This window comes from Ascidiella aspersa, chromosome 4, assembly GCF_963924565.1.
Source record: "Ascidiella aspersa chromosome 4, kaAscAspe10.2, whole genome shotgun sequence".
Lineage (NCBI taxonomy): Eukaryota > Metazoa > Chordata > Ascidiacea > Phlebobranchia > Ascidiidae > Ascidiella > Ascidiella aspersa.
Genome location: NC_139450.1, coordinates 2923005 through 2941706, shown reverse-complemented (window position 1 = coordinate 2941706; position 18702 = coordinate 2923005). Strand labels below are relative to the sequence as shown.

At 32.9% G+C, this 18702-nt stretch overlaps 2 protein-coding genes across 3 annotated transcripts; both read right to left on the bottom strand.

Annotated features, from left to right (window-relative positions):
- Nucleotides 1-495: 495 nt before the first annotated feature.
- Nucleotides 496-17261, bottom strand: LOC146146660 (drebrin-like protein B). Of its 2 annotated transcripts, XM_083387361.1 has the most exons (14): nucleotides 17137-17261; nucleotides 15749-15804; nucleotides 15400-15512; nucleotides 14623-14697; nucleotides 14054-14191; nucleotides 12995-13072; nucleotides 12026-12117; nucleotides 8682-8802; nucleotides 7152-7232; nucleotides 5800-5891; nucleotides 4531-4919; nucleotides 4024-4059; nucleotides 3889-3951; nucleotides 496-1894 (listed from the first exon to the last, which is right to left on the bottom strand). In XM_083387361.1, exons 1-14 carry the CDS (start codon nucleotides 17217-17219, stop codon nucleotides 1752-1754), a joined length of 1560 nt encoding a protein of 519 aa, XP_083243487.1. In that variant the 5' UTR covers nucleotides 17220-17261; the 3' UTR covers nucleotides 496-1751. The 2 variants fall into 2 exon arrangements, with proteins under 2 accessions (XP_083243487.1, XP_083243488.1); XM_083387362.1 differs by lacking the exon at nucleotides 12995-13072.
- On the bottom strand, nucleotides 17261-18647 carry LOC146146659 (UPF0690 protein C1orf52 homolog). Its single transcript, XM_083387363.1, has one exon. It carries the CDS (start codon nucleotides 18299-18301, stop codon nucleotides 17603-17605), a length of 699 nt encoding a protein of 232 aa, XP_083243489.1. The 5' UTR covers nucleotides 18302-18647; the 3' UTR covers nucleotides 17261-17602.
- Nucleotides 18648-18702: the final 55 nt, after the last annotated feature.

Here is an 18702-nt window from a genome sequence, read left to right as displayed (position 1 = left end):
CTTACAAAAAGTCTCACCCGGATCTGGAATTTTGCGATAGTTTAGTTTCTGAAAACGACGCTCCATACGAAAATAGAGGGGCAGCTCAAATGTAGAAGCAAAACGCGACTGATGGGTTGAATACTTTGGGAGACGTGGCATATTTTCAAGTGATATGAAATCGAGAAGCAAACACGACAAGTGTTAGTGCAAGAAAAGTAAGAGCTGAAACGCTTTATGTTGCAAGCGCAAAAAATAAGCAGATTTTGAGGAAAATTCGAGATCATAATAACTTTTTGGATCCAAAGCGCATTTGAATTGGGTCTAAAATTAGATTTTCAAGTTTGAATTTAAACACACGGCTCTCTATCTAAACAAACAATAAGTCACTAATGTAAAAGTTACCCAAACAAATTTGGTTTAAATTAGAAAAAAAATATTTGTAAATTTGATTGGTAAAAATATTCGCTTAAAATGCAAACTAAACGAAGTTATTTTACTTAAAAAAAAAAAAATTGGGTAATACGATGCATTAGCGAATGTAAATGACCCCTCCCTAAACAAAACATTTTAAATTTTAAAAAAGTGTAAATTTATTTGGTAAAACATACATTCGCCTTGAAACGCAAATTAAACAAAACTATCAAGAAATATGTGTGATTGGGTGCTGTTCATAGGGCGAACTTAACTAAATGGCATCCTATATTGGTAAATAAAATACACAAGCCTTTTAAACGCGTTGCTCGCTACCAGAAAAGAAACATTTTTTTCACGGAAAAAATTAAAAGGCGCTTATTGGTCCATACATAATAAACGTCATCACAGCAAAAAGAGAAAAAACATGCTTGGTTGGATACAGATAAAAAATTGGCCATCACAAAATCTACAACTGATTATTCGTATAGTATAGTTGTTACACGTTATATATATATATAATAGCGCTGCACTGCATGCAATAAATGTACACATTAAGAACAAAACCAAAAAAGAATAATTCGCGCAATTGATTGATAAAAAGCACACATTAGGGTCGTTTCATACTTAGACTGGGCGAAATGTAATTATTTGTTTGCCTGTAGTTATTTTAGCCTTACCATGCTTTGTTGGCGTTTTGCCGATTTAAGGCCAGGAAAAACTACTTCTTGGGGCCAATTTCAATGCTTGGATGCACCACAAAACGCACAAGTGTAGGTTGAACTATAATATTGGATCGAAACCTATATAATGTCGCATTATCGTTACTCGTCCGTTACCACGATTTAAAAGGTGATATAATGCATTTCACCATTCATATATGCTATTTTAAAGCCTTATTGTTACAAGCTGTATTAAACCAAGTATAACGCAGGCAAATTTAAGTATGTTTTTTGCGTAAATATAAAAAAATAAAAATGGCCATGGTAAGCATTTAAAGGAGAGCTTTCAAACTTGAAAATATAATTAAAAAATGATTTTACCACGAAAACAAACAGATTCAAAAGCAAATCTTTTTTCGCTGTGTTTTTTTCAATTGACAAAGCACTTTAATTAACAACAAGAAATGCTATTTTGGACCATAATGGTTGGAGGTTGTTGTAAGACGTAATATGAATATCAAAGCCCATACAAAAGTAACATCGTTGAAAATGAACAAAGAGTTATTCGAAACGTTTAAAATGATACCTACTTCTGTAAAAAATGCTACATTTCGCTCAGTCCTAGTTTAAACTCAACCGCATAATGTCAGACAGGAGAAGAGTTCGCTTTAAGCATTTTGTGGCCACTTGCTGATGTTATTGCAAAAGCTGAACGTAGTTTGCGGGAAAGAGTCCGTAGGAACCGGTCTTCTGATGAACCCCTCGCCACCAACCTTCGTCGATCTGCTCGATATCGGTTATAATATCGTCTGGATCGAACGATATCTCACCTTCGTCCTCTGCGAGATAAAGAAGGATTAAAAGCGCGGTTATTTTCACTGTTGTTATGTTGGTTAAGCGCATTTTGGTTGCAGTTTTAAAAATCTTTGAGTATTTGTGGCAAAATCAATTTATTTGGCCTTAATCCGTTTGGACCAAAGAGTTGATTTAAACTGGATAATAAATTAAAGAATTATTTTTACTCACTGTTGTTTTAAAAAATTGCGCTGAAAGTTTAGTTAGCTGCTCACTATTTTCTATGAAACTCACCTTTTAAGGTGAAACACGCTCAGTTAGGCAAAATAAGGCCACGAGTTTAGTTTTTTGAAACTCTTTTTTTTTACCACAAAAATAAATTTTGAATCTATTTTAAGACAAATTGAAATATTTTATGGCGATAAAATCACCCCGTATGAATAACAGAAAAGTAAAATATGAACACACAATAAAAAGCAACAATACCTAAAGCAGAAAACTTTATTAAATAACATAGTATTAAATTTAGTTTCTGTTTTAAAAATCTTCACTTGAGTATTTGTGCCAAAATCATTTTATTTGGCCTAAATCCGCTTAGACCAGCGGTTCCCAAACTTTTCTAAAAATTTTGCCTGGTGGACCCGTTGCAAATATTTTAATATTTCGCGGCCCTATAAAAATTTACTGGTCAGTTGACCCATATTTCTTGTGGTACACTAGTGCAGTCACGATTCTTTCTAATGTAACAACTTTCTAACTAATACGAACGATTCGCTGATAGCAGGCAGTACAACATAATGGGTGCTTTATGATGTCACAAGAGATATGAAACGTGCTATATGATCAAATAATAAAGCATAACTAAAGAAAATGATGACAGATGATGTTTGAAACATAGACTAATGTTTAAAAACATTCACTAAAGCCTAATATTGAAAAAAAAATAGTTTTATTCCCTTGCGGACCCTCAGAAACTGCTGTACGGACCCCGGTTGGTCCGCTGACCCCAGTTTGGGAACCGCTGGTTTAGACCAATGCGTTGATTAAAACGTGATAATAATTACACCACATTGTTTAACTTAACAAGAGCCATAAAAATATTTTAGGTTTGAGTGCGGAAGGGTCGGCAGAAATTTGACGTCATAAACTGAGTAGACTTTTAGAAACCCTGCCGTTAAACCCTAAAAAAAACTAAAAACAGTATAGTTTGGTAAAAAGCGACATGCTTTATTGTTCAAACGTTTAGCATGCCATCATCAGTGATATCAATATAATAAAGCATGTCGCTTTTTACGTCTATTTGGGCCGTTATTTTCACCATAAAACTTATGAAAAGATCCGTATGTAGTGTTCCAAAGGATAGTTACTTTTTTTATAACATATGTCTTGGTTCTGATAATTGGCGGCAGACCACACCTTTTTGTGACAAAACAACTACAACGTTAGCCACATTAACTAGGCAAGCGGGCCCTTGTATAAAAGTGGCTTTTACGAAATTACTAAAAATTTTAGCGGAACCAACACGATTGTATGTTTATTATTTTCGATGTTATCTGACATTTGTGAGTAAGAGTTTACCAATAGCGACCCGCAGGCGTTTTAAATAGTTTTGTAAATACAACGTTTTGTCGAGCCATGCGCTTGGATTTATGCTGTCTTTCGAAAACTTTTTTTATTGGTTTTAACAAAAATTTAAAACAAAAAATTAATAGCTTTTTTATGTGTTTTTTTGGTAATTATAAATTATTTTACCCGATTTCGTGTTTTAACTACTAAAAACGGAATTATTTCAGCTTTAGCAAAAAGTAGGTTTTACTGTTTTCTTAGCGGGCGTTTATTAAACACTTAAAAAAGTTAAACAAAAGTTAGGAAGATTGAAATTATTCTTCAATATTTAACAAAATCTAGACGCCAACAAAGGACAAAATCGAACTAAACAAAAAAAGCAGGATTTCGTTTCCAAAATCGGCTTGCTTGTAATGCACGAAAATATACAGAAATTTTTAACAATTGAAAAAAAAACTGTTGTAGCACTTACCGGCTTGGTAATCGTAAAGTGCTTGAGCTGAAATTCCTTGACCCGCAACTGACGAATAGGCACCTGCGAAAAAAACATGTTTTTAAATGTTTAACGCCAGTTTTAAGCAAAATAATGAGATGTTTATAAACCCACCTTCAGCGCTGTCATACTGGTCCGTGGCTTGGTATCCTAAACAAAGCCAAAAAATGGTGTTTAGGGTTAAATTTGTGCTACGAAAGGTGCAGGCAGTTTCGGCAAACTTAAGAAAAATCAACATCGTCAACAAACCAACACCAAACTAAAGAAATCGTTTCAAACACTTTTATCGTTCAAACGCAGTATTTTTGATGATAAAAAGGGGATTTTTTTTACAAAAAAGAATAGCTATATTAATTAATCAGAGGGAACTGAGATTTCCGACGATAAAGCAACTTTCTGACTAATGGCCTGAAAACATTCCCTTGGTTTCGCTTTCTTAACCACGCAATTTAATTAATTACGTCATTTTCTATCGGAGCGACAGAAAAACTTTTTGGCCCAAAATTTTTAATATGGATAAAATAATTATATCTTATTATTAGCAATAATATATTGATTTGTGTCGATATACTTGAAATCGTGCCAATAATAGTTAGGCGAGTAAAAAAAACACTGACATACCCTGGTCTGGTTCGTTGTACGTCGGTTCAGCTGGTTGCTGGTAACCAGCATGGTCGCCCTGGTAAGAGGACTCCTGCTGGTTATCGTACTGTTCTGGTGCCGCCTCGTAAGTATTGTCTGGTTCCTGCTGGTAATTGGATGGTGGTTCGCTGTACGATGGTTCTGGTTCGTAAGCTGCTGGTTCTGGTTCGTAAGATGCTGGTTCTGGTTCGTATTTTTGTGGTTCTGGTTCGTATCTTTGTGGTTCTGGTTCGTATTTTTGTGGTTCTGGTTCGTATCTGGTTTGTGGGGCTGGTTCTGGTTCGTAGTTGCTTTGTGGTGGGCTAACTTGGGTTGGTTCTGGTTGCTCGCTTATGCTAGAAGTGCGCGAACCACTGGAGCTGTATTTCCTGCAAGAATAAATCGGACAATAAACAATTAGGTATACACATTATTATTTTTTAATTAGGTATTAGTGCAAATCGAACAAATGTAACCGCGACCACCAATTGACAAACGCCGGTTTTTGTTTTTTTACAGGGGTTCTCATAATTTTATGCTAAATATGACGTCACTAAGTTCCCGCTGATAAGTTATGTGTGGAGACGTGGAGTAAGATATATTTAACTTTTGGTAGTTGTGTATTTGCTAGGCAGGCATTTTTCTGAATTGCGTTATATGCAATGATGTTAACAGTTGTTTGAAAAACTGTCAGAGCAGCGCGTACAAACGAAATATACAGTATCTTGAAGGAAGATTTATTATTGTTTTAAGGGGATGAGCACCCCACGTTTTTGTTAGGAGTGCTCAGAGAACCCTAAGCACTCCCAACATGTCGTCGCCCCTGCTGTCACGCTTTTGCAGTTGTTTTTAAGACAATGCCTTTTAATACTGTGTTGGGTAGATTTAATTAGACAGTTTTAGAAAAATAATTTCATTAAACCCTCAAAACTACTTACATCATACTTTCACCAAAATTTCTAATGAAAAAATACTTATCAACGAGTTAAATTTATTAACTATTATTTCATTTATTTTACTACTGCTTGTCTTTGAAATAAATAATGAACAGCAAACTTGGCCAACAACGCATTAATGTTTTTTGTAATTAGTTTCACATTTTTTATTCAATTTAAAAAGCATAGGTTTAACTATATTGGGTTTATTAAACGTCAATACCGTACTAAAATGTTCTTATTAGCAAAAACCTCCAAACTAAATTTTAGCAGCTGTTGTAAGTGAAATACATACGTATGTAGTTTGTTTAAATCGATTTAGTTAACGTCTTACCTGACTGGAGGTGGTGCATTAGCTTCCTTCTCACGTTGTTCCCACATAGCACGTGGGTTGTTTGTTCGCTGCCCGATCATCTGGCTTGCTTCCTACAATCAATATTGGCAATTAAGAACACGTTGTAGTTTGACGCCCAATATTTGTTGTGTAGCATCGGTACTTGTCCGATGCTGGGACTTTATTAGTGGCTTAACGAAACTTGAAGATATATTGCATGCAATCACAGGCGAAGCTTACGCTTTTTTTAAGTTTTATTTTGTACTGATATTTAGTATTAAAAAATCCTTAGAGAAGTTCTAATGCGTTTTGTGCTGATATTAGCGGTATTATTCAACTATTTTTTCTACCGATTTATATAAATGTTAAGTAACGATATTTTTAGTGAAATTTTGTATATTAATACTTTTACTTAACAGGACTAACAAGGTATACCAAAAATACACGAAAGTATGAAAAGACTTGGAAAATGGTGAATTGTGTTTTTTTCTAATATAAAATGAACACCTAAAATTGTTTAAATTTCACTGAGAAGAACGAACATAACTAAAGCCAAACAGGCACAAAACTAAATTGTATTCGTTTTACGACCTTGAAAACCTAAAAAAAAAAAAAAAAAAAAAAAAAATAAATAAACTCGACGTTTGAAAAGTTTTGAATTATAACGGCAAACAAATTATGTCAAGGTGGCTGGCGGTTAAATAAGTTTAGCAATTAATTGTCTAAAATGCACAATAAACTATGTTTAGCCAAAGCGGAAAGCGATTGTATCGTCAAATATACGAAGCTTAACCATATACGCCAGTATGGTCGGCAAACTGTGGGCCGCCGAGACATTTTTTAGTGGGCCGCGAGTTACTTTTGAATAGCTTAGTGTTATAATGAAGTTGTGGGCCGCGTGATAGCTGTACATTCATTGCACTTTATTTTAAAAGTTGGTGTGGCATAGGATTTCTAAATTGGCTCAGCATGGAAAAACCTATACGTGCCAAATGTGGTCCTGAGGGCCTGTCGAACTATATTTTTGCCAACTGAAACTGTATTTAATTGAAAAATTTTCGCGCTTCGCGCCTCTATTTTTTTTTTATAGTATCGTATGTTTTACATTATTATTTAGCAGTGTTTTGGGCATAAAGGCGCCGTGTAATATTTCACCTTAAAATCAAATATCCTCAATCCGCCACTGTTTAGTAGTGGTTTTACGTAGTGAGCCTTCAATAGCTCTGAAAAGAGTACTTTGGGCCGCGACAAATAAAGTTTGCCGACCACTGATTTACGCAGTACTTTAGGTGTGACAAACGTTATGGTGGGTGTGTCAACATAACATTAACAGCAGTTTACAGTATACAGACCTTAGTATGTTCGATTGAGTTTGCTCTTCTTAACCTGCGTTGTTCCTGCAGGGCGTCTTGTTGTTCTTTCTCTTGCTTCTCCTGAAACAAAATATATATCAATAAAATAATATACTGACAGCATTTTAAGTGTTTAAAAATTATTCTCCTAAAAAAAAAAAAAACAGTAAAAAAAATAAAAACAAAGCCCCCTGCGAGATTCCCAAGGGTAAAAAAAAAAAAAAAAAAAAAAAAGTGGTAATCAGGAAAGTCCGATTATTTTAAATGGCGTCATTCCCCTATGCCAAGTGTTAGTATCAGAACTTGTCCGATATTCGTGTGGCATCGGTGCCGATCCGATACTAAATTGAAACAGGAATTTCCACGATGGTTTGCGTTCAAACAACACATTAATCACTACTTTTAAAGGTAAATTCTTCAAAAATATTAGTTTGACAACTGGAGGCATCTAAACTTCTTGACGATAAAGCAAATGGCCCACTTAATCTTAAGATAAATGACCTCAAATTGAAATTTAATTTTTTTATTAATCACATCGTCATTTGGTAAAAGGGAATCATAGCACGGCACATGTCGAAAATATCGGATATCGGAATCAGAATAAAATGCCAAGTATCGGACATCCACTGGTAAGTAACATAAAGACCTTTCAGTTGCTTAAACATGAATCGAAACAAAAGGCCTTATATGAATGGAGAAGGTTTATAAAAGAAAGTCGCAGGAAGTTCTGATATTTTAATTTATTAGACTCAGATCGAAATAACAATGAAGAAAATTTTAATCGCACTAAAATTGGCCTTTTAACAATGGCTTTTCCAGGCGTTTTGAATCTACACTTGGTAGTCCAATACAGCTTACAAAAGACTTTTGACAGCCACACGACCATAATATATTGCAAATGTACAATTATAATGACTTTTGGTTCAAAAACATCTAATAAAAAGTTTAAACAGGAGAATTTAACATATTAATAAAATGCTTTAAAAATATATTTTGAATCAATACTTAGACATGTGAAGTTACATGAAACACTCTAGCATCAGTTGTTAATTACTGTAGTCCCGATTTTCTGGTAGGCACACAATAGCAAGTATTTAGCAATTTAAATATAACAGCTTGTTAGGGTCACATAAAGTATACAATCAGCCAGTGTTTCTATCTTTATGACGCGAAGCTCTAAGTATAGTAGTAAAGCTTTGGCAACCAAATTATCTTGACTGAACTTTTTGTTAGCGAACAAAACATAAATCACCAAAACTAAATTAAAATTTAATTACTATGAACCACGCCCTTTTTCTTCAACAAATTTCTCCAGTTTTGGAGACATTTTAGTAAGAAACAATACAAATAAATGATCAGAATGAAGGAGGCGAACCAACTGTTGGTCATGACCGGAGGGTCAAGAAACACTGGAATACAGTTAGCAGCTAAATTAATCAAAATAAAAATAAAAAGGGCCAATAAAAACGTGCTTGTAATAATATAACCACTTCTTTTAAGAAAAATAAATCAACACAAAATTGCACCCACATAGAGTTGTTTTTCCTTCATTTTGTGGTCCGCTTGGCTGTCGGCGAGTTTTTGAGCTCTTAGTTTCTCGGCAATTTCGCGCTCCCTTTCTTGAACCTTTTTGTTGCGTTCCTGTTCAGATCTAAAAAGCAGAAAATAAGTTATTTGCTTAACAATACTTTTCCCTGTGCAAATGGCCCACAGGCCACATTAGAACAAACGCCACATACATTTTCTGCAACAAGATTTTAGTTTCTGCAACAAGATTTTAAGTACTGTTTTATTGGCCTTTGATCGATATGCTTCCTGTTAAAAATTTATTGTATTTAGTAAAATTGATGATAGTTGTTTGCTTATTAAAGACAAATAAGGAAGGCATTGGTTATTTGCACGGATCACTCTTTTACTTATATATATGTTTATTTGAACAACGTAAGTGTCCCTTTAAATAACCTCTTCCAATCAGAAATGCAAGTCATGAAACTAATTTGAATATTTATTTAAATGCCTTTACAGAAGGTTTCCTGGTTGGCACTTGGCAACCTTGGCTTACATTAATAAATGTAAAGGCAAAACTTATAACAGTTTACAAAAAATAAATGTACTATGTAAATGTTTTTGTCGGTTAAGCACTTGTTTATTCGCTCTGATTTTTTGCTCTATTTTACCAACCAATAAACAATGGTGATAAACGCAATTTAGTAATTTGTGCAAAAGGAAAACGAAATTAGACTAAACTTCTAAATCAATCTTAAGAATCTGATGGATATGATTTGTAACTTAAACCATCGACTACATTAGTTTTTTTTTTGTATAAATATTTAAAATATTGGCGTGCACCAAACAACATTTAAGGAATATGGCTTCACATGGCCCCATATAAGTCTAGTTGAGTTGGACTCAAAAAAGGAAAAGTCATCAATTAAACAGCGTAAATTTGTAAGTGCCCCTAAACGGGAATCTGATTCAGTGAGTCTGTTGAAGAGTTATGGTGTATTATAACAATATGTAAGCCGTTATCGTTGATCAAACGACCATTTCAGAAGAATTAGATTACAGTTGTTGTACACGTCATATATGTATGTATCTTTCATAAACAGGAACTTTATGGACTTTAGCATGACAAGTTTTCTTAGGGCACCACACTGTTAAGATCCTTCAAGGAAGTGTAACAGCAAACGGCTGCAAGGCGTGGTTTAAAGACAAACATAAATATGTAGTAATACAGTACTGCCAGGAAATAGGTAAAGCTTAAAATCACATATGGCCAACATATATAAAGTTATCTCAAAATAAGTATTAATTAAAATAAAGAAATCACTATGCCATTTTGACACACCTCAAATTCTTGGACATAAATAGGTGTAGCAGGCCAGACATACAAGTAGTATGGACTTTAATAACCTCCTTATTGTTGTTTGCCCTGATTTTGGCAGCAATTTGAAGTCAAGTGTGAAATCACCAACGAACAATTTCCCCAGCTTTACGTTTATAACTTTACTATGATTTGACAAGGTTAAAAAAATTATAATGGTATTATTTTTCCTGTTTATATTTCGCCCTGTTCCAACTGTCTGTTGTTGTCAAGTTCAGAAGAACCACAAAGGTTTAAAAAGATGTAAAATAACTTTATTAAAAGACAGAATACAGCTGTTCGCTAACGATGGCATCTTTTGGACCTTGTTAGTAAGGATTAAAACATGGATACTTAGCACAGTGTAGTATTTGTTACCACAGCTCATACCTATGACTGCAAATACAATCATTGATAAATACAAAGACCACTTCAACTAGGCAAATAGCAAACTGAAAGTTGCGCAAATGTAAAGCATGACACTGGTTTATAAAAAATGTGTCAAACAAAACCCATATGTGATTTTTAGCAAGTAATAAAATATTTGATTAAGGTAAAAAGTTCTGCTACGTAAAGCTATAAATATGTGGAATGACTGCAATATATAGTAAGAATATTAAAGCCCATACAAAAGAAGGTATCATTTTTAATGTTTCGAATAACTCTTTATTCATTTTCAACATCACAATGTTCAAAATGATACCTACTTCTGTATGTGCTTTGATAAGTTTACTAAACCCTCCAACCATTATGCTCCAATGATCGCAATATAATTACAACTAAAATGATGGTTTGGGCATTTTTAGAAATATAAGCAGGTAAGTTATAAAATCCGTTAAAGAAGAGCATTGACCACTTATAGGCTTTAGATATGAAACCCCATGAACAATTTTATCATTTTCTTGTACCTATTTTTTATGGCACATTACTTTTTTAACTTGTATAAATTTATATAAAATTTGCGGCCTTTTTAAGATTTGGCTTTTATGCCCATTAAGATATTTGAGGCACCTCAGAAAGAATTAAGAGGGTCGCAAATATTTCATCTAAGTTGTACTTAAAATAATTAATTCTTAGATGTAGTTTACATAAGTACGCTATATTAAGATTGCATCCCTTAAAACACCTTAAAAATACTGTATATTATTATACATATCACAATTCTAAAAAGGGGAATGAAGAGGTTGCACCTAAGAATCAATTTACTATTTCTCAGTAACATAAAAACCCTGAATGAAAGTAGATCTGTGCTAAATTTTCCTTTTTTAGTCCTAATAACAAAACCAGTAAATTTTTCTCAAGCTTATTATCTTTAAAATTAGCAGGATCCTTAAACAGGTATAAAGAGTGTCCAGCTTTAAAAATTATACAGATGTCCAAAGATTTAAAAAAATAACTTTATTTTTCGAACAATTTTTTTACAATTAACTGAACAAACCTAAGTGTAGAAGTAGATTGATGGGTTTGTGAGTACAACAAGCAGTGTTGTAAACAAGTCGTTTTGAAATGACGTAAGTCCAAGTCAAGTTATTTGTAAAATATTTGAGGCCCAAGTAAAATCTTTAAAAAATGTTAAAGACAAGTCCCAGTCCAAGTAATCAGCTGCCCAATTGAATTATTATTAAAGCAAGTCAACTTTAAGTCAAATCACTTTATATCACAATAAAACTATAAACCAATAAAATTTGTAAACTTGGGTGATTATGAGCAATAACAAAACTCATAAATAACATAAACACCACATATAGCAAGCAAATTGTTTTGTTTTTTTGTTTAACAATTGAGATAAAAAACATTTTGTAAAAAATTTTTAATAAAAAACACTAATTTAAACCCAACTCATTTGTCTCAATGAATCTGAAGTCAAGCCAAAGTTAATCGATTTGTTCAAAAGACTTCAAGACAAGTAAAGGTCCCTAAAAGACTAAGTCAAGAAAAGATATTTGAAAAACGGAAGGTGGATTTAAATCAAGTCATTAACTTTTATTACAACACTGGTATGTGCACATACTTCTTTTCACGTTCTCTGATCTCCAAAGCTTCTTGATGTTTCTTCTCCAATTGTTGCTTCTTGTCTGCGTTTCTTCTCTGGTCTTCCTCTTTCTGTAAATCAAGGGTTTCATTTATGAGCGAAGTTGATAAGCAAGAACAAAAATCTTACTCGTAAATGACGACAAAAAATAATCCATTAAAAATGATTTTTGCAAAATTTAATTTCACTTATAAATGACAGACTTTGATTAAAACAGGAAAGTGTAAAAAAAAAAAAAATTTATTTATGAGTAAATCAATTTTTTGAGTCAATCAGTAATGTTTAGGGCATTTTTTTAATGTAAAACACATTTTAATGTTTTAAATTAATTGTCTTTTGTTACGGTACTAAAAACTTCTTAAAATAGTATTTTCACTAGTTTTATCAACATCTATGGCGTTAATGTAGAAATCGGAAGATTTTAAAGTTACTCAGTTGATTTTGTAAATGGATGATGTTTTTTGGTAAGCAAAACCAGATCAAATATGGTAGAATACAGAAAAAGAAACCATGAACTTTGTTTTCTTTTTTGGCGTAATAATTGTAAGATTGATCCAAAACAACAACGAAGGTCTAAAAAATCTAAACCAACCTTATTAAATAGAATACTGAAGTTATGCCAAAAATGGCATAATCAGTTCTGCAAACAAATTAATTTGAACGAATCTTTAATTTTGAATGTTAGTTAAATTGGGCTGTAAAAATATAGGGCAACTTATTAACCTTTTCAGTTTTGAAGTGACAAGATAAGTTTACTGTTTATTTAAAAAACTTACCTTTCAGATTTTATAAAGTAGTATTTTGGAACAAATTAACACACTTTTCACTATCTCTTATAAGTCACTTCTCTACAGCTTATATCCAATTGTCACACATACAGAAAAAATTAACATTTTTACAAAAACAACTTTAATCATCATTTGTGAAACAAGAGCAACAAAAATATACCTGGAGTTGCATCCAGAACTTGTCGTTTCTGGTTGTTTTAATTTCTTGTTCGGGATTGATTCGTTTATAAACAGAACCCTGCATGCAATTTAAGTCAATCGGCACGAAATGAAAAAGCGTATGAAAAGAAGGAATTTGGCAAATAAAAAAGAAAATCATTTGGAAACTTTGAAAAGAAAAATCGTGTAGTTTTTATAAATGTAAATTTGATCAAACAAGGTTGCCACACATTTTTATGAAAAATATTCAAAGACAATTTACAGATTTTTTAAGACCCAAAATATTAAGTCTTTGACGTTTGTTGAAGTTAATTTAAAAAGTACAAATATACTTTTTATTGTGCAAATTATTTCAAAGATTTTTGCGGCAACCCTGTTCAGTGTAAAATCTGATTATTACATCAACAAAAAAGCATTAGGTCAACTCTTCAAGGATGTGACATCATAGTGGTAATTGTGACAACACTGGAGGCGATTGTAAAATGGATTAATCACAGATGGTTGTAAAACACAACTACATCCCATTTAAATCTGTTGAACAAACTTTTTAGCCACAGGCAATGTTGCTCTATAGGTCATTGATTTATGACGTCAAAATAATCGTAAAATCATTATGAAAATGAACTTTTTGAGTAATCACTATAATCAGTATAAACATGAACAATTATAATACAACAATAATTTTGTTATTATTAATCAGAATTTTGTAAGTGGTGGAAAATTTCAAAGAACTTACTAATATAGCCCAGTTTCATGGCTATAACAAAAAACATTAGCAAATTATAAATTAAAAAAAGCAATTAAAAGTTGCAGTAAATAGGTTTCACTCGTTTTGCAAGAGCATAAATCAGGGTATTAAAATTGTTTATAGATTCATTGAATTTAAAAAAAAACTTCAATTTGGTTCCCTTACCATATTTGAGTTGACACTTTTACCAATTTAAAAAAACAATATGTTTATATTTTGAAATAAAAAAACAAAAAAATAAATATAAAGAATCAACAAATTATTACGCTATATCAACAGAAAACAAATATAGTGAAAAAAACAAAGGCTTACCACCGCCTTAGGACTGTCTTCTTGCACTTCTTTGGGGGCGACGTAAGTGAAGTTGGAAGTTGCTTTCGTTACTTGTCTCATTATTTCCTCAGAAGTGACGTCATCATCGTTGCGAGCGTAAATGACAAGATGGCTTCCCTGCAAGAAATCAACAGAGAAAATAATTAAAAACAGTTGTTAAAATTTATTTTTAGGAAGTATTCTTTTTTAATAGTTAATAAATTGGACAACAGTTACATTACTACCAAATCAAAATTTAATCAAACATATTTTTTTTAATTTAGGTGGTGACAAATAAACTTTTTGACTTTCTATGTTATTCAAAATATAAAAGTTTGATTGTCTTCATATTTATAAATGAATGGTTATAAAAAACAATTTAGCTACCTTACAAAACACTAGACAAACTTAAAAAAATAAAAGACTCTACTATAAACTATTATAAAATATTGTCATGAAAGTAAGTCGTCAATTTAATCTTTATAATTGATGTGCAACCAGAATCGTTTGTTTTTCACCATTCGGATTCAGGCAGAATATTTATTCAAAACAAAAAAATTCTATATTACCTTGAAAAATCTGGTGATATCTTTGACATGGTTTGCACAAGCACCTTTTCTAGTTGCTGGGACACCTTCACCTTGCTAAAGTACAAAGATGGAAAGTTAATTACTTCACATCACTCAGAAACAATTTATACATGTTTGTCTGAAAACAAGAATGGCTGAGTTGATACCAGCAGAGCTTATCAAACTGCAGGCTCTTCTAGCTCAATAGTAAAAGCATTTTTTTCATTGTATACAGGTTAAAACTACTGATTTTGCTGTTCGCTTGACGCTTTTGTTTGCAGTCAATCGCATTTAACTAGCTTTAATTGAACAAGTTTGCCAATTCCTTTAAATTGTTAACGAAAACCCAAGTAAAAAAACACTTCAACACTGGTTTAAAAACTGTGTTTGCTGCATGTAACTTTAAGCATCGATAGAATATGTATAGCTTCTGATAAAATCATATTATTGAACAAATGTCTATAAAATATTTTACTTGTTAAGTTTGGTGAACTATATTTTCATACTATATTTCAGAAGTATATATAATATATATATATACTGATGCTGATGGAATTTAGATTAGATTCTAGTATGGTCAACTCACTATGTTAGCCATAATTGACATTGACGTTAAGCATACCATAGCATTGAGAAAAGGCTTATATCAAACTCATTTATGTGTTTAGTTCCTGGAAAACCCCATACAGCCTAACTGATAGATGGAAAATTGGTATCGATAGACCAGAATTTTTTGTAAAAATATTGATAGACCTTAAATGAATCATTCAAACTTACCCAAACAATGATAATAAACTTTTTTAGGTTCGTATTCGGGTCGTCCACTCGGACAAATGCATACATAATTTTTCCGCTGTTGAATTCAGACTCCAATTCATCTAAGCCTTCATCTACAAAGAGCAAAATAAAATTAATTAAAACCTAAAAATTATTATTTAATTTGTATGTTTAAATTTTTTTTTAAACAAGTCTAGCATTTGTTGATGTTGTCTTGCCAATTGCAAATTAAATTTTAAAACCTTTAAAGATTTATCAAAAAATTAAACAAAATCAAATCTTAGTTTAAACTTTATGTAGTGACTATTTTAATCACTCTAAAAAAGATGGGTGTTTTTCTATTTTTTACCTCCAGTACATTGTACTTTCAGTTCATTCTTGTTTCCTTCATATGAAAATAATGCCCTGTAAAGAAGAAAAATGATAGTTAACAATTACTACATAATAGTATATTTTATTTAAACGAACAAGAAAGTGTTTTAAGCACTGGACCAACAAGACATCCAGTACAAAAACATTATGTAGGACAGATCTGCCTGCCTCAATCTGGTTCAAAAAAAAACAGCCAGAAAGAATCTAATCCAATAGTTTTATACTAGTCCAGGGGTGTGCAACCTTTCATACTGCCGGGCCAAATATGTGTGTTCTGATTTGACCACGGGCCGCTTGCATAATATTTAGTCAACTACCTGTTAGTGACTATACCACAAAGTTTGTTGCGAATCAACGGAAAAGTCTTTAAAATCACTTTAATGACACTTTAAAGCTAGCTTGCTTTCCCAACCACCCTAAACAGGTTCTCTTGAATTGAGGTTTTGGCAACCCAAAGTCATTCTCCAGGTGTACTTAGTCAGATTTCATAAACCACAGTTCGGAAAAAAAATGTTCACACACGTACGTTGAACCGAACAATGCCATCCTTGAAGTGACAAATTTTCTCAGCTGTGAAAACTTATTTGGATCGAGAGATTTGCGGTAAAAAAACTGCTTTTTAACTGCACAGAGAGAAATTTGTTTCTTGGATTTTTACAACTAACATTAACGTTTAAATTGAATGAAAAACAATTAAATTTCAAATGAGCGAAAAAGATTAAACGGCCATTTTTTTATTATACTATTGTTATATGGACCATAAGTATCTATTCAAAAGCATTTCAAAAACAAAAAAATTGCAGCGTTCAGCGTAATCCACATGTTCAACTTTCACACAACTTGTACACTTTCCTCAACAGCATCCAAAACACATTTTTGAGTTCTGTTTTGTTAAAAGGTCACATTACTTTGAAATTTGTGCATTCGCTTTCTGCTTCCGTCAACCACCGAATTTTGATAGAATTTTTGACTGAATATTATGAACAAACTAGAAACTAACTGTTACCAGCTACTACAGTGATTGTTCCATGGTTGGCTTAAGCAAAAACAAAGGCACAACACAAGGATATCATTTAAAGCGATTTTAATTGTGGAGGAATTAGAATTTGCTTTACGGTCAAAATGACCATAGGCGGATATTTAAGGTAAATCGCTATTTATGCAATATAAGGTGACCTAGACTTAGAAACAGTCAGGAAGTTTCAGTATTTTAACAGTTATACCTGAATGTTTTGTGGTGCGGGTCAAAAACCAAAGCACGCCGCAGGTCACACATTTTGGTTGCGTGGGCCGCAGGTTGCACGCCCCTGCCCTAGTCAGTCGTCATTTAAGAGTAGTTGAAAAAAACAACAAAATCATGCTTACCAATCGGTATCAGAGGAATCATTGATCACATCATTGTAGGCATCCACAATAGCCTTTTTGTTGGCAAAGAAACTGACACTCATCTTTTCTGCTCAGATATGAATTAAATTTACACTGAAACAGATTCTAAAAACATTAAAAAAAGTATTGTTAATTGAAAAGAGGTGATCAAAACTGCGAGACATTTTGGTCTTGATAATGACTCATTAAAAGGCACATGTAGAATTGAATAAAGAAGTGTTGCAGTATGTTCTATAAATAATCACAAGTTATTTTGCTTAAAGTGTGGCCTTCGCCAGTGTAAGTTTTATAAACTACTTTGTATCATTTTTGGACATAAACGAAAGTTTTGTACTATTTTGTTCAAGCTTTTGGCAGTTCATGAAATAAAAAATGTGGCACATCAGAAAGATTCCCATTAAAACCACAAATAAAGTAAAAAACCTATGTTACAATCGCATTATTATCAACTGGCATCAAAGCCTTGTCTTAAAACCCTTTTTTCCTCTTCAACAAACATTTTTTCGCGGTTCGCCTGACCGGTGTTGCGCTTTCTTTTCTCTTTGTCGCGGAACGACTCTGGCGCTTTACGTTTGCTGTGGAATGCTTTCTTGCCCTGGTTAACATCCGTGTGACAAAAACCGGCGAGATCTGCATCTTCGTCTTCCGGACGGGGTCGTTTTTGCACAACGGTAACATCGTCTTTGTACATTTTCGACCACGAAATCGCCTGGTCTACGAATTCTTTTGGCTTTTCGTCAGCATCGTCAAGCGGTTTTGGTTTCGGTGGGACTAGCGTCGGAGGAACTTGCTTTAAAAGAGCCAAGTCGGGTTTAGTGTTTTTAACGTCGGATTTGGTTTCCACCGGAGGCAGTGCTGTCTCCCAGGGTTTAAATTCCTTCGGTGTGACATAAGGGGCTTTTTTAACCATCCGGTTCCAGTCCATTTCGTCTGTGATGTGGCTGGTTACAAATTCCGGGGTTTTTGCACTCGCTAGTGCCATGAGGGGAGGGGGTAATGTCTTTGTGGCAACAGACGATGAAATTGGATTTGTGCTTTTAATTTCCTGCTTATTTGTAGAGTCATCCTCCTCATCCGATGAGTCGCTGTCATCCTCACTCCCGCTTGCAACAGTAAAAAAGGATATTTCTTTGGTTTTTGACATTTTATAAAAATAAAACTAATCTTCTTTAGAATTGTAATGAACTAAACAGAGGAGTTTATAATGTATGAAAGTATTTGGGTCATGAACATACTTGGTAAACAGAACTTTACTTTTACTTACAAGTGGACTTTTGCGTAAAAATATATTTTTTATCTATTCACACCAAAAGCAGAACAATTGAAACCAACAGAGATACAAGTTTAAAAAACGTATTTAAATAAAACATAATCTACTTACGAGCATAATGTTTGGAGGTCGTAGTAAGACATAATAAGAATATCAAAGCCCATACAGAAGTAGGTATCATTTTGAACGTTTCGAATAAATATTTATGTTGAAAAATGAATAAAAAGTTATTTAAAACATTCAAAATGATACCTACTTCTGTATGGGCTTTGATA